This window comes from Silurus aristotelis, assembly GCF_946808225.1.
Source record: "Silurus aristotelis genome assembly, chromosome: 2".
Taxonomy (NCBI): domain Eukaryota; kingdom Metazoa; phylum Chordata; class Actinopteri; order Siluriformes; family Siluridae; genus Silurus; species Silurus aristotelis.
Genome location: NC_139575.1, coordinates 25,056,708 through 25,072,782, shown reverse-complemented (window position 1 = coordinate 25,072,782; position 16,075 = coordinate 25,056,708). Strand labels below are relative to the sequence as shown.

Genomic DNA, 16,075 nt, shown 5'->3' with positions numbered 1-16,075 from the left:
ACTGTCTGTCTATACTGTTTTTGTCTGCACTGTTTGTACTGTTTGTCTGTCTGTCTGTCTGTCTGTCTGTCTGTCTGTACTATCTGTCTGCACTGTTTTTGTCTGCACTGTTTGCACTAGGTTGCACTCAATGCCCTTTATGCAGCTTTGTGTTGTGTTGTAGCTCTATGTTGTTTTAATGTAGCACCAGGGTTCTAGAGGAACGTGGTCTCATTTTTACTGTGTACCACTGTGTATATGATAATAAAAGCCACTTGACTTGACTTGAAATGTTTCCACAGGAAACATTAACACTATCAATGTCAGCACAGATTTGTCCACATGTAAAGAGAGAGCAGAGTAGATCAATCTTAAAATCCCCTCAGCTTTAGCGAGGAGAGTTCGACCTCTCAGGGATAAATCTCTCTGTAACCAAGAATTGAATTTCCTTTTGGCCTTTTCAACAACAGAACAGAGAAACATATTTAATTCTTAACCGTTTACATTTATCAACATTTAGATATAAAACAGAAGCCTTAGAAAAGTTGTTTAATATGCTCAATGGCAATTGGGAAGTAGAGCATCTACTTTGCTCACATCACTGATGTGAAAATGGCCCCCGTGTTTACGTCACCAAGACCCGGAAACGGCTGTGTAATGAATCGGAGCTCCGTGACAGTTTGCAGAACACACACACACACACACACACACACACAGCCGAAGTTCCTCCTGGTCTGCAGTGTATCTGACTTCATCATTAATCGCGGATACTTTCCCCCCAACTTTTTCCGCGTGAAAGCTCGAACGAGTCCATTACAGGTAAACGCAAACTTACTGTATTACATTCAATGCAGAACTACCGGAAATGATTAATTAGCCCGTTAGCTTTAGCTTCACTATAAGTGCTCTTGATAAGAGTAGTCATAGCAGGAGGGTTTGACACTTCTATCAGCTTATTTTTTTTTATCTTGCAGATAATTGCAGATATAAAAGCACAGCTTGCGCACTCATTTAATGGTGCACTGACATTTGTTTAAATGCATTACCGACACAAACGCATTTGCTGAGTTTCAGGAATAAATCCATAATGGGAGTTTTTGAATAAGGAAAAAAGTTTGAACAAAGGATTGATTACGCGAGAAGAGGGTTTTCCGTAAACAATACTGCTCACCAACAGCTTTTCTATTTGGCTCGTCTGAATCTTTATTCTGTATTGGTGAACTGTTACTGATGTAAAAAATGCTGATAGAGCCACAAATAAACCACTGTTACAAGTTTAGTAAAGTCTCTGGGTTAATTGATACACTGGTCTAATACATAGCATAGACAGAAAAGTAGGACAGAGGATAAATAGATAGATAGATAGATAGATAGATAGATAGATAGATAGATAGATAGATAGAGAGATCGAGAGATCGAGAGATCGATCGAGAGAGAGATCAGACATACAAACCAGATAGTTTAGATAGACAGATCAGGCAGATAGATAGGTCAGACAGACTGAAAGATGAATATGTCAGATAAATAGATAAATAGATAGATAGATAGATAGATAGATAGATAGATAGATAGATAGATAGAGCGATAGAGCGAGAGAGAGATCAGACATACAAACCAGATAGTTTAGATAGACAGATCAGGCAGATAGATCGGTCAGACAGACTGAAAGATGAATATGTCAGATATACATATATATCAGATAGATAGATAGATAGATAGATAGAGAGAGAGAGAGAGAGAGAGAGAGAGAGAGAGAGATATGCACAGTTTATTTTATGTACAACCAACTGAGTGTCCTGTTTTCTGGAAGTTGGAGAAGCACTCGTCTTTTATTTTGTTCACATAGCTTCTAAACATATCTGCAAACTTTCACCTTTTTAGCAATGTGACTTAACATCGTCGTTTTCTTGCTGACCATTTTATTTCCCCTGCTGATGCAGCTATTCTTGCCGAGTTGATCACACTTCTCTCACCATCCTGTGACAGCCAGAATGACTATTAGACTACGGATCTTCTCTCTCAACTGCTGGTGAGCACACCGGGCAGATATTCCTTACATTACACACAGAAAGATCTTCAAGTAATCTCTTAAGCTGCTTAGACAAAAACAAAAAATAATCAAGTAAAAAGAATACACTATGACTGACGAGAATTTAATCAGCCCCATGTTTTTTTTCTACAAATGTCCGACTACTTCTAGGGTAACCGCTGAATAATTTAAACGAAGCCACTCGAGTTTCACCGAATCCACCTCAAGGTTGTCAAAGTACTGTGTTAGAAAGGAGAGGGTGTTTGTGATATAGCAAAATGTACCATTGAATCTTATGTTGCTTCCTTCTTGCTTTGGTCTTTGACACTGACTTGGCATACACACATTAAAATAAATGTTTATCATCAGCAATGTGGTTTGATGTTTAGAGTGTCGGTATGTGTGATCTGTGTGTTTGTGGTTTTAGGGGAATCCGCTACCTTAGTAAGCACCGTGCTCAGCGATATGCCATGATTGGAGATCTGCTAAGCAAAGACCAGCATGATGTAGTATTACTGCAGGAGGTGAGATAAACACACATGCACACACACACTCTTTTGTCTCTTAATTAAACAAAATAATATGGATTGTAGGATTTTAGTGAGTCCTTTTTGCGATACAAAGTCCTCATTGGCAATAGAAAAAGTGAGCATCAGACTGATTTCCTTCGTGACCCAAATTAAAAAACATTTTACTCACAAGGGAATGAGAACAAAGTGACAGAGAAACGTGTCGTCTTATGGAAGTTGTTTCCAAACCTAATGTGCTTGTTCTTTTTACAATGCGAGTTTAACAAAGTGACAGAATTCAGTACAGCAAATCATAAACCAGTTAGAGACCAGGAGGTCCTGCAAGACCCAAAAATCTCCCCTCTAAGTGGAGTTCATAAGACAGAATTGTCAATTTTGCTCATGCCAGGATTTCAAGAGAGCAAACTTGGCTGTGCTCTCTGGAGAGAAGAGATTGCATTACTCTGCAACACTAAACGATTGTGGGTCCCTTTGAGGTTATGAATATGTAAGAGGTATTGAGTTTCTGTGCAGTAGTCGGAAAAGATGCAGTAACTGGCTGCATATGTTTTAAAGGGAGAATGTTTTGCTGTATTGTCATAGGGTATAGTTAGCTAAGGGTGGACATGGCAAATTGGAAGAAAATGGGGGGGGGGGGGCAGCAATAGGGATTAGCATTTAAAGAAAAAGTGTTTATACCTATAGAGCAAACACTTCTTAGTCTTAAACTCACCTCTAAACCCAACGAACATGTATAAGAATTTCATCAGCATTTCTGAGTAGAACAGGGGTCAGGAATGAAGCGTTCACTGGGTGTAGATTCTTGTGTTGTTTGCTACTGTGTAGATAATTGTACTGAGTGATTTAGTTGGTCATCAAAAATCATTCCACTTTGGCAATGAAAGTGTTTTTTTTTTCTCCTGTATTTCATTACAAAAAATGTACCGTAATCATCATCCATTATAATTTTTTTTTTCCTCAGTGCTGCTTTTGGCACTTGTTATGAGCCTCATTGATCACGTTTGTAGTAAACCTGTGTTAATGTTTGTATAGGCCAACCCAAACCAGAAATATCCACAGAATTTAGCAGCAGCTTTGGAGAGGCTGAGGCTGAAGACTTCTAAAGTGCACATTCCTGACCTCTTTTTTTTCCCTTATAAGTGTGGTGTGCACACTTCATCACTTCAAATCATCTCTCTGTTGAGTAATTAGTGCTCAGTGCTATTGTCCAGACCTACTAGTATTAATCTCTCTCTCTCTCTCTCTCTCTCTCTCTCTCTCTCTCTCTCTCTCTCTCTCTCTCTCTCTCTCTCTCTCTGTGTATAAATACATAAATATACGTGTGTGTGCGTGCGTGCGTGCGTGTGTGTAGGTGGCAACATTTCTTTTGTTGTAATTGAATGACTACTGGGGCTCACAAGTTAACATACATAGAGGAAATCAACACTTTTTTTTTTTTTTTTGCAGAACATTCTCTATGATTACCATTTCTTTCTAAACACACATCGAGTCTACTCTCTTTCAACCTTGGATCGCAACACTCATTAGACGTAACGCTTCTGATTGGACAATTGTGAGTTCAAATTCCAGCACCACCAAGCTGGCCCCTTTTGCATGCCCTTTACCCTCAACTGTTCAGTTGTATAATTGAGATAGTTGTATGTCTCTTTAGATAAGGCCGTTTGTCAAGCGCTGTAAATTAAGTGTTTGTCAAGTTTCCTCTTTAAAGTCCTTTGCAACTTCCCTGCAATTGCTTTCTTATCTAGCCTCGATAACCATTTCAATATGTTTTTTTCTTAAAGGCTATCGGAAAAAAAAGTATATGAACTATGTATGAAAAATTGTAGAAAATATTTTGCTACGCATAGACACTATTTGGGATATGCTGTAGTTTTAAATATGTGATTGCGTTGGCTTACTTTTATTATTGTTTTTGCATTCCTTATTTTATCCCCATAAAATACATTTTTTTAGTGGTTTGCTTAGTCCAAGACCAACTGAGCTATCATAAGGGTGTGTTATTTGCTAGAGACTCTTCTTCTTCTTTTGGCTGCTCCCATTAGGGGTCGCCTCATACATGTCCTGCACCACCCTCACATACTTCTCTGACACACCTGACTTCCTCATACAATACCACAACTCCTCTCTTGGCACTCTGTCGTACGCTTTCTCTAAATCTACAAATACACAATGCAGCTCCTTCTGTCCTTCTCTATACTTCTCCATCAACATCCTCAAAGCAAATAAGGCATCTGTGGTGCTCTTCCTCGGCATGAAACCATACTGTTGCTCACAGATGGTCACCTCTTCTCTCAGCCTGGCTTCCACTACTCTTTCCCATAACTTCATGGTGTGATTGATCAACTTAATTCCCCTGTAGTTACTGCAGGTCTGCACATCTCCCTTATGCTTAAAGATCAGTACCAGCACACTCCTTCTCCATTCCTCAGGCATCCTCTCCCCTTCCAGAATCCTGTTAAACAATCTGGTTAAAAACTCCACTGCCATCTCTCCTAAACATCTCCATGCTTCTACCGGTATGTCATCTGGTCCAACCGACTTTCCATTCTTCATCCTCTTAATCGCTGCTCTCACTTCCTCCTTACTAATCCTATCTACATCCTGCTTCACCAACTCCACATCCTCCAACCTTCTCTCTCTCTGATTTTCCTCATTCATCAGCTGCTCAAAATACTCCCTCCATCTTCTCAACACACTCTCCTCACTAGTCAACACATTTCCCTCTCCATCCTTTATTGCTCTAACTTGCAGTACATCCTTCCCAGCTCGGTCCCTCTGCTTGGCCAATCGGTATAAATCCTTTTCTCCTTCCTTAGTGTCCAACCTCTTATACAGTTCCTCATATGCCTTTTCCTTCGCTTTCGCCACGTCCCTTTTTACCTGCTGCCGCATCTCCTTGTACTCCTGCCTACTTTTCTCATCACTCTGTCGATCCCACTTCTGTTTTGCCAACCTCTTTCTTCTAATGCTCTCCTGCACTTCCTCATTCCACCACCATGTCTCCTTGTCTTGCTTTCTATTTCCAGATGTCACACCAAGTACTTTTCTAGCTGCCTCCCTCATCACTCCTGCAGTAGTTGCCCAATCATCCGGCACCTCTTCACCACCACCGAGCCCCTGTCTGACCTCTTCCCTGAACCTCACACTACACTCTTCCTCCTTCAGTTTCCACCATCTTATTCTTCTTTCAATCCTTACTTTCCTCCTCTTCTTCTTCGCCTCCAAAACCATCCTACAGACCACCATCCGATGCTGTCTAGCTACACTGTCTCCTGCCAACACCTTACAGTCTCCAATCTCCTTCAGGTTGCATCTCCTGCATAGAACATAGTCCACCTGTGTGCACCTTCCTCCACTCTTATACGTCACCCTATGATCCTCCTTCTTCTTAAAATACGTGTTCACCACTGCCATTTCCATTCTTTTAGCAAAATCTACCACCATTTTCCCTTCCACATTCCTCTCCTTAAAACCATACCTACCCATCACCTCCTCATCACCTCTGTTCCCTTCACCTACATGCCCATTAAAGTCTGCTCCAATCACCAATCGTTCTTTCCTAGGTACACCATCTACCACTTCATCTAATTCACTCCAGAATCTTTCCTTCTCCTCCATCTCACAGCCAACTTGTGGAGCATAGGCACTGATGACATTCATCATCATCCCTTCAACTTCCAGCTTCACGTTCATCACCCTATCAGAAACTCTCTTCACCTCCACTACACTCTTACTGTACTCTTCCTTCAGTATCACCCCTACACCATTTTTCTTCCCATCCACACCATGATAAAACAGTTTAAACCCACCTCCAATGTTCCTGGCCTTACTCCCTTTCCACTTGGTCTCCTGAACACACAGCATATCTACCTTTCTCCTCTCCATCATATCAGCTACCTCTCCCCCTTCTCCAACCCATAGTACCAACATTTAAAGTACCAACCCGAACCTCTACTCTCCTACACTGCTGCTTTTCCTGCCGTCTCTGTAGACGTCTTCCTCCTCTCCTTCTCCTCCTTCGGCCAACAGTAGCCCAATTTCCACCGGTACCCTGTCGGCTAACGATACCTGTGGTGGTCGTTGTTAACCTGGGCCTCGACCGATCCGGTATGAATTTCTCATTTGTGATTCGCATATTTGATTTGGCACATGTTTTACGCTGGATGCCCTTCCTAACGCAACCCTCCCCATTTACCCGGGCTTGGGACCGGCACTAAGAGTGCACTGGCTTGTGCATCCATAATGGCTGGGTTGTGTTATTCGCTAGAGACTACAGAGCACTTTTATAAGGCTCTCTGATAAATTTAAAGGATATGACCTGAATTTTGGTTACCTCCATTTTTACATTATCTATACTTCTTATGCTCAAATGTACACACTCAGAAGTACAAGTAGGATATGCGTGAATGTCTACCTTTTTATAATTTTATTTTATTTAAAATTTAACACAAATTCTTGTGTTCTTGTATAAATGTTCCTTCAATCAATTTCTGAAAAAATTCTGCTCGTCTCCAACTTGAGCAATGAGGCCTATTTTCAGTGAACACGGGTGAACAATGATTTTCCCACATGCATAGCCTTATTCAGGAAAAACATTCTAACTTACAATCCTAGTTAACCTATAACCTTTATGGCCCAGTGTTATGGCAACATTAACACCATGTTTAAATTGCAAATAATACACAGAAATGTATGAGCTTACAGTTGCATTCTGTGCATCAAGGGTTTAGTGTCAAATGTCAAAAAAAAAATATGTGCATATATAAAGAGTGCAATCTATATATATAAAGCTCAAATACCACTGACTGACTCACTCACTCATCACAAAATCTCAAAAACCACTAAACGGATTGCAATGAAATTTGGAACATACCTTCCTCTTGGGTCTTAGGTGCTCACTAAGAAAGGGTTTTGAAAAATTCGCCCTGGATCGCGGCTAACTCGCGAAAAACGCGATTTCTCACGCATTGTAAATTCTTCGAAATAACATTACGGATCCTAATGAAACTTAGTACATTGTTTCTTATTACATGTTAGATGCACGATAAAAATTACTTTCAAAGTAGTTTGCCCTGTATCGGTACTACAAAGGGGTGGTACGTTATTTGTTGTTTCGTTCTGATCTCTGATCATCCAGTCCTTCTCAGTGCTTACTGCTTATTGCCATATTGCTTAGCGTTCTGCCTTCCGTAGCGAAGCACAGGTACTTTCAGCTGGTGTACATATGAAAGTCATGTATGAGCAAATTCTGCCAAGGTAGATTGCCCATGTTATTCACATTGTAAACGGGTGTATGTGTGGAGATTATACAGATAAAAAAGTTCATTCTAAATCTGTAATTTGTAATTAATGACTATTACTTTCTTTCGGCTTCTCCCATTAGGGGTCGCCACAGCGGATCATCCGTATTCATGATCCGCATATTCGATTTGTCACATGTTTTTACTTTGGATGCCCTTCCTAACGCAACCCTCCCCATTTATCCGGGCTTGGGACCGGCACTAAGAGTGCACTGGCTTGTGCAACCATAATGCCTGGGGTTGGTTCCCATCCTAACCACTAGACCATCAGGGGACCCTGTAATTAATTAATGACTATTGATTTGGTTAATTTAGTTGATCATTTTTGTTTGACCAACATATGTCCGTTACTGTAATGTGTTCATTTATTATTATGCAATAACTTCAATAGGCCGTCCTGTTTAACTGTTTAACACCCTGAATATCCTGGTGTGCATGTAATTCAATATGAAGTTAAGAGAAATAAAAAATCTTGGGGGAAAAAAAAATATATATATACATATTTTACCATGACAGCAATAATCCTGCTCCCTTTAACAACATACAGACAAACAATCTATTATTATCGTTCCCTTGTCCATATCTGTATCTTTATAGCTGGAACGTTAGTGGGGTTTTATTGCTTTATGGCTCCACACTGCATTGCAGTAGAGAGCATCACCTATCTGTCTTTACCCAACAGTAAAGTGTTTTTGACACAATGTAAGACTAAAAGCACTTAGGTTAGTACAGTTAGGTTAATCAAGCTTTTAATATGCGGTTTCAATGCAGTCTTCACTCAGTAGTGAATAATCTATTGTTTGTTAGTCCTACAGCTTGCCAATGTAAACTAGGACTTTACTTAAGAGGATTATAATGGTATTCATTTCCTGCTTTTCCCACTGACTCACTCACTGCAGGGATTGACTTAATACTAGTTTTTAATTCTGAGGCATTCTGCAATATAAATATATATATATTTTTGGTACGTGATAATCTCTCTCTAATGATCCATGAGCTAGAATAGTGCTGACCAAGTTCAGCTCTATTGAAGGAAGTGGTTTAGTCATGTTACTCAAGAGAGATAAGCTCAGATTAAGGGAAGAACGTTTGACACTGCAATTTTCTTCTTCTTTTCATGACCTGTGTTCTAGGTTTGGAGTGAAAATGACTTCCACTTCTTGAAAGCGAAGCTTGCCAGCACACATCCTCATTCCCATTATTTTAAAAGGCAAGATCCGGACATTGCATTCGTGTCTTAGTTTATAATGTTATTTATTAAATACATTTTAATAAATTACTACTTATTTTAAAGTCTTATTTGTTCCTTCCATGTGCATGAAATTGGTATCATTAAGCATGGCCATAATAAAGCTATAATTATTAAAGTTTGTATCATTATATATAATTGTTTGCTTTAAACCTTTGATTCTCAGTGGATTTTTTGGAAGTGGACTGGCGGCCTTTTCCAAGCATAGAATCCATGACGTCTTTCTCTACAAATACTCCTTGAATGGTTATCCTTACATGGTGAGTCCAGTCCAATCGTGTTTTTTGCAAAATGTTTTGGATCAGATCGCTGCTCCTAATCAGACCAAAGCATTAATATAAACAGTGAATTTTTTAGATGATGTTGAATTTTCTATAACAGTATGGTCTGCACAAAAATAAGATTTAAGGCAAATGACATGTTTATACTAAATGCCTCTGTTATATATTTTCTGTAGTATTAGCTTATTCAAATGGGCTTTTTTTACGGTCGATCAAATGGTTCATTGTTGGCATAGTAAAGGAGGTCTTGGGTTTGTTAGGTAATTAGGATTTGTTTATATCTGCTGTCAGTGATAAACTGATGTTTTTATGATAGCACACCTGAAGCATTTTCCTCACTTAAAGCCAGCGTATAAATATTTTAGTGGGATGGATGAGATATCGTCTAAGAATCGTCTTTTTTCTGTGCCAGGCCCATCACGGAGACTGGTTTGGGGGTAAAGCTGTTGGGAAATTACTGCTGAATATCAGTGGGATGATGGTGCATGTCTACGTCACTCATGTAAGTCGAAAAACATTGTTATGTATCGGTGCATGATCAGCCCTGAGTTGTAGCACCTCCCTTTTTTTTATGTCTTTTTTTCCCAACAGCTGCATGCTGAGTATTCCAGAGAGCAAGATTCCTATCTCCCTCACAGAGTGGTGCAGGCCTGGGAGCTTCAAAACTTTATACGGTATTAAACCACTCTCTGTTTTTAGATAAGAGATATAAAACGGGCTACAGTGCACTTAATCCAGTGTCAAGTGGGCTAGACAAATAAAAGTGATTTAATTAGACAACAGTAAGGTTCATTCTGAATGCACTAGCAGATAAACTAAGCATATATGAACAGACTGCAATTCAGTGCCAAACACACATTTCTTCAAATCATATTCTTATCATATATACACACACAGCGAAATACTATTATTCAATCGAATTATTCCCTACCTAAGGAAAGTACATAAGCTTAAATAAGTATTCACCCCTGTTATTGTGATACCACAAAATGTTTTTTTTTTTTTTTTTTTTTTTTTTTTAGAAAGAATGCATGGTTACAGCATCAAATTTGTGAACAAAATTTATGTTTAGACTTTTCAGTGCAATATGGTCCAGAGATCAGATTGTAAATGCATTTGGTGTGCCTATATGTAAACTTTATAAGGCTGGTCCTTACCTGTGGCCCATATGTTTATCTATTGCAGAACACTTTGCGCACACACATTCACACCCTTCTACACACTTAGAGAAGGTTAGCATGGATGATCTACCGAACTGCATGCTTTTGAAGAGTAAGGAAGAAACTTGGTAAGCCGCAAAGCAAAGGAGACCATGCGACGCGTCATTCTGCTCATATATACAGTAGCAGCCTCAGGTTAAGAAGTACCCCGATTCGAATGTAAATTAAAGAGCATTAGGTGTGCACTATTAGGCTTCCATGACTAAATGTTCAAACACCATCAAAAGGATTCATTAAGGATTTAATTTAAAAATAAAGTCTGCATTTCCTCTCACTCAGGCACACATGTGCTGGGGCAGATGTGGTTATATTAGGGGGGGATTTAAACATGCATCCTGAAGACCTTGGTGTTAGATTGGTGCGCAGCTACTGCGGACTCAAAGACTGCTTTGCCGAAACAGCCAACTTCGAAGTGAGTATTGTCGTGGTCAGGCAGTGTATTTTTCTGTGACTGTCAATCATTCAGTTGTTAACAGCAATATTGCGTTTACACTTTTCAGGGATGTGAACAGGGATTCACCCATATAACAGACAACCCCTTCACAAATAATCATGAGCTTATTCCTTTTGGAGAAGGAATTCGTATCGACTACATCTTATTCAAGGTGAATGTGCTTGATTTTACAGGACAACTCGTGGTAACACTGTCAAATGTTTGGAAACGCCTGGTCTTTCATCGATTTTGAAGAGAAGCATGCACATTTCTTTTGTTTTTATGCAACAAACTAGGTCATTTAACGGTATGAAGATTTATTCTGACCAAACAAATCCACAGCTGTTAAACTTTATTTTCACTTAGTAACCCTCTGTACGTATGAATTGCAGCTTAGACTCTTAGACAGTTAGTTTCTTCAAACATTCAATTGATATTTTATTCTGACCTCGTGATCCAGTTCATCCCAGAGCAGTACACTTGTACTTGTACACTTTTAGGTGCAGTGACTGAGCCGGCCATTAGGTGATCGATAACACTCCAACTGACTGTTTGCTCTCTAAATAACACTCATTGTTTTGTTAAATGGTAAAGTTGGTACAGTAGTCTTGGTCCGGATGGAATTGCATGGCATATAGGAATGGAATGGTAGCCATGTTGGTTCAGTATTCCTTTAACCTGGAATAAATCTCTAATATTACCTGCTCCAAAAACACCCTCAAACCATTAAGCCTCCACCACCATGTTTCACTGTGAGTGTGATGCTGTCTGGTAACATCTTCTTCTGGTTCTCCATCTTAAATTAGTTCTTCTGTTAGAGTCAAAAATGTCACATTTGGGCTCATCTTTATATAGAATGTTCTTCCAGTCATTTGCTGTCTAATTATTGTGTTTTTGGTTTTTTTTTTTTATCAAATTTTTTTGCCATATAAAATTCCAGTAACAGAGACATCATTTGCTATTGCTCCATAAGGTTTTCTAGTTAAGTTTAGTTTGATTGCTTTATGTTGTGTGATATCTTCCCAACCAATAAAAACATCTTTTTATTAGGATGTGTCTCAAAAACCGATAAATGGCCAGACGTTTCCAAACTTTTGACAGGCACTGTGCATGCTTTAGCCCCTTTTTCTTGAAGTACATGCATATTTTAAAAGGTATAAGGTAGTGTATTGTATCACCTCTGTTGCTGTACATGATGATTAGCTACAACACTGATTAGCAGGTCTTTTTCCAGTACAAATGTTTAAAAAGTAAACGTAAATCGTGTAGAGATAAAGCTAAGGCATATATAATAAACTGACAACTAAAGGTATTGTAAAAATAAAAAACGAATAGTATGATATATATTTGCATACTTACACAGTTTTGGCTAATGGGCTTGTCACGTTACACTTTTCCTTCCACTGAATTCCAATTCAAATTTGGTTGCTGCCTATGTCCTCAGCAGGCCTCAGAAGAAATGGCGCATGCTAAAAGTCTAGTGTGACCACCCCATAAACAGTACAGTATTTAGATGAAAATTTAAATGTTTGTCAATTAAATGAATATAAAAAAATAAAAAAAAACTTAAATCTGAATTGTGTTTTTTATTAACAGGGATCAGGGAAAGTGGATGTGAGTTGTGAATCTCTGTCTACTACCAAGGGCTCTGTTCCTGGCTATGACTTTCCTTACTCTGACCACGAAGCTCTCAGCACTGACCTTCTGCTTACCCCTTTGGAAAACGAGAAGCGAGAAAAAGAATGCACTGAAGGTAAATCAAGCTTTTTTCCCCACCAGATTCTTTTTGGCCATGCTGAAAAATGTTTCCCCGTTTATGTTTTTTTTTTTTTTTTTTAGTTAACCTTTCCGAGCTGATCAACATTGTGACCGAGGCTCGTACAGAGGTGAAGGTGGGCCTGCATTGTGCTGAGCGCATGCGCTACACAGCTGCACGCACAGGATTCATGGGCCTGGTGTTGCTGCTGCTGGAGTTAGCCATAGCTGCTGTGCCTATATTCTCCCTGGGAACTGAGCAGCCTTTCCCCAAAGCTTCCTTCTACCTCTTGGGGGGGCTGTGCTTTGCCATCCTTCTTTCTGCCACCTTCCTGTACATCTTTTACACCATGGAAGTGAAGTCCCTGCAAGGAGCAGAGGACCAGATGAGGCTTACAGTTGGCAGCCTGCAAGAACATCTGAAAGAGTTGCCTAAGGACAAGGAACATACCAAAAAGGCTGCAGAAGCCTGAATAATGAAGAATCGAAGCTGTAAACACTCCTGAACCACTCACATAAATTTGAGGATTATTTTCCTGCAAGGTGACATCTGCTAATTTCATAGATTTCGAAACAAGGCTAAGCTGAACCACTTTTAAGAGTTTTCTGATTGACTCATTGTAGATGGTTCCAAATCTTTCCATGGTTTTGTTCATACCTGGTATTAACTTGCGTTCTGAGTACAGATACAAAATCAAAACTATATCAATCATCTTATCTCTCATTCATTTATAAGTTTCATTCGCAGACCACAAAACATTTTTAACGGCTTTTAGAAATGTGCAAAATATAAATCGTGGGAGTTTTTTTTTTTTTTTTTTGCCTGGAAATAAATGGCGATTTTTTTTTTTCATGACAATCTTTCTTCAGTGAAAATGACATCAAAAGCAATGACTCGATACCTGGCCTGAGTGATCTCAGCTATGTCTCAGCTATGTCTCAGCTGTCTATTTCTCGAAGGATTACCCAGGACACATGCCAGGTGTGCCACTAGCTGTCTTCCTCACTGATGATTCTACACAAGCTGAAGCTATTAGTACCACTAGCAAAAATTTAAAAAAGCATGTGCGTGGCACTTCTCATTAATATGATGTGTCCTTGATTTGAGTAATGAGATTGTAACTCAGTATATAACTCATAGATGGACATCTGTCTCAGGAATTGGATTGGACCATTCACCTTGCTTAGTCAAAGATAACGAACAATCATCGGGAATACGACCGAAATTTTAAAAAGTAACCAAAGTGTAGGATATAACATTGCATAACCAAACTTATACACAAAACCTGCTTCATTTGTATTGGTCAGAAGGTGTTTCTTTATTTTCCTATAACAGCACACTCCATCAGGTTTGATTCCTTACACACTCTTTGCGTCCCGTTAGATGAATGGACCAGTTGTTGCTCTTATTTATTGTCATTAAGCCGGATACGCTTTTGACTTTGGTAATATCCATTATCTCACGAATGTCTTATATTTATCTGGCCAAGTAGATTTTTATTGAATTATCAGACTGATATTAATCCTGCAGGGCAGGTCATTTTAATAACCAATAATATCTATTAAATAACTTTAATGTCTTCCTTATATAAGATGGATCCTGCTTAAATCCTGTATTTGTTGTGTTTACACAAATAGTAGATAAAAAAAAATCTACACATTTGCATTATCTGTTTTTTTTTAAGCATTTTCAATTAACTGCACTGGAATCACTTACTCACTCCGATTTCATTACACACTTATATGTACTGTATACTTTATGGATGCCGAAAGGAGAAACGGAAAGATAAAAGTTTTATGTGTATATATATTTCTATACCTCATACATGTCATATACTGTTGTCTATTCTCTGTAAACCCTACATGCATTCAATTTCCTCACGTTTATGCTTTCAGTTGCAATAGATGCAGTGTTTTTAGATGAAATAAATGATTCTTATTACAAAGGCCAAAGTGGTATTTGTCTTTAATATGATTTGTATTTGCAAACACAAAATCAATTCAGTTTTATTCGTAAAGGGATTTTAACAGTGGACATTGTCCCAAATCAGCCCTTACAGCCACTGACCTGCAAAGTCAAATAACAATGATTTGAATTTATTACAGTGGCACATGTTAAAGATCGGGATATATTAGGTATCAACTGAACAGTCAGATCTCAAGGTTGACGTTTTCGAAACAGGAAAAATGGACACGCGTTTGGCTTGAAGTGGATCCGCTCTTGATATCTGATAACGCCACAAACTTTCAGAAGTATTTCGGGGTCCATGCTTCAACTGGACAGGGCTGTTTCGGCAATACAAGGGTCTTCAGCATACTGGGTGGTTTTATCGTTATGAATAATTAATGGATATTATTGAGGATATAGGCAGGGAGATGCTGAGGATAAGATTGCTGCCTCACTGCTACATCCCCAGGTTGCTCATGCTACACTCTGTGTGGAGTTCCTCCATGTATGTTCTCTCAGTCCTTGTGTATGCGTTTCTTCTGTTTTGTTTTTCCTTTATTACTTCTTCTTTCTGCTTCTCCCATTAGGGGTCGCCACAGCGGATCATCCATCTCCATTCCCCCGTCCTCTACATCTGCCTCTTTCACACCAACTACCTGCATGTCTTCCCTCACCACATCCATAAACCTCATCCTTGGTCTTCCTCTTTTCCTCCTTTCTGGTGGCTCCATCCTTAGCATGCTTCTACTGATATACCCCATGTCCCTCCTCTGCACATGTCCAAACCATCTCGCCTCCCTCACCTTGTCTCCAAAACGTCGTACATGCGCTGTCCCTCTAATAAACTCATTTCTAATCCTGTCCATCCTCGTCACTCCCAATGAAAACCTCAACATCTTCAGCTCTGCTACCTCCAGCTCCACCTCCTGTCTTTCACTCAATGTCACTGTCTCTAAACCATACAACATCGCAGGTCTCACCACAGACCTATAAACTTTCCCTTTCACTCTTACAGATACCCTTCTATCACAAATCACTCCTGCCACTCTATTACTATGTCCTGTGCTTAAATAAATAGGAATAGGTTTTGGATTCAACATGACTAATTTATTTGCAATGAAACACGTTGACCACAAGGGTGCAGTCCTAGAATGCAATGTATTTATTTTGTGTTCGTTTGTTTGTCTTTCTGGTTCAACTGATTAGAAACATTGAGGAACTGAATAATGTTGCGGATACCAAGCATGCCAAAGGGAGACTATTGAAACCCATAATAATTAGTCTGATAAATATGAAAAGAATGTGCTATGAACTCAACAATCACCAGATTTCCATCTGAACGCCGTATGCG

The 16,075-nt window shown here is 39.2% G+C and overlaps 2 protein-coding genes across 2 annotated transcripts in view; one reads left to right on the top strand and one right to left on the bottom strand.

Moving 5' to 3' along the window:
- The first annotated feature begins 620 nt into the window (after positions 1-620).
- On the top strand, positions 621-14,729 carry LOC310720221 (sphingomyelin phosphodiesterase 2-like). The gene is made up of 11 exons (XM_083530643.1): positions 621-798; positions 1,920-2,008; positions 2,436-2,532; positions 8,972-9,048; positions 9,254-9,347; positions 9,781-9,870; positions 9,960-10,042; positions 10,868-11,000; positions 11,089-11,193; positions 12,618-12,774; positions 12,861-14,729. The coding sequence occupies exons 2-11, from the start codon at positions 1,971-1,973 to the stop codon at positions 13,247-13,249; spliced, it is 1,263 nt and encodes a 420-aa protein (XP_083386769.1). The 5' UTR covers positions 621-798; positions 1,920-1,970; the 3' UTR covers positions 13,250-14,729.
- Positions 4,543-16,075, bottom strand: part of LOC310737330 (uncharacterized protein) — a gene marked incomplete at its 3' end in the record, with an annotated part of 188,975 nt that continues 177,442 nt past the window's right edge. Inside the window, exon 2 of the mRNA XM_083561630.1 lies at positions 4,543-6,276. Coding sequence (XP_083417756.1) covers positions 4,543-6,231 — 1,689 coding nt within the window. The 5' untranslated portion in view covers positions 6,232-6,276. The remainder of the gene's footprint in view (positions 6,277-16,075) is intronic.

Excerpts from the sequence above, each read along its gene's own strand:
- LOC310720221 (XM_083530643.1), top strand. The coding sequence starts at position 1,971 with ATGACTATTAGACTACGGATCTTCTCTCTCAACTGCTG. Across the intron at positions 2,009-2,435 it reads ATCTTCTCTCTCAACTGCTG|GGGAATCCGCTACCTTAGTA; the intron begins GTGAGCACACCG and ends TTGTGGTTTTAG. Across the intron at positions 2,533-8,971 it reads ATGTAGTATTACTGCAGGAG|GTTTGGAGTGAAAATGACTT; the intron begins GTGAGATAAACA and ends CCTGTGTTCTAG.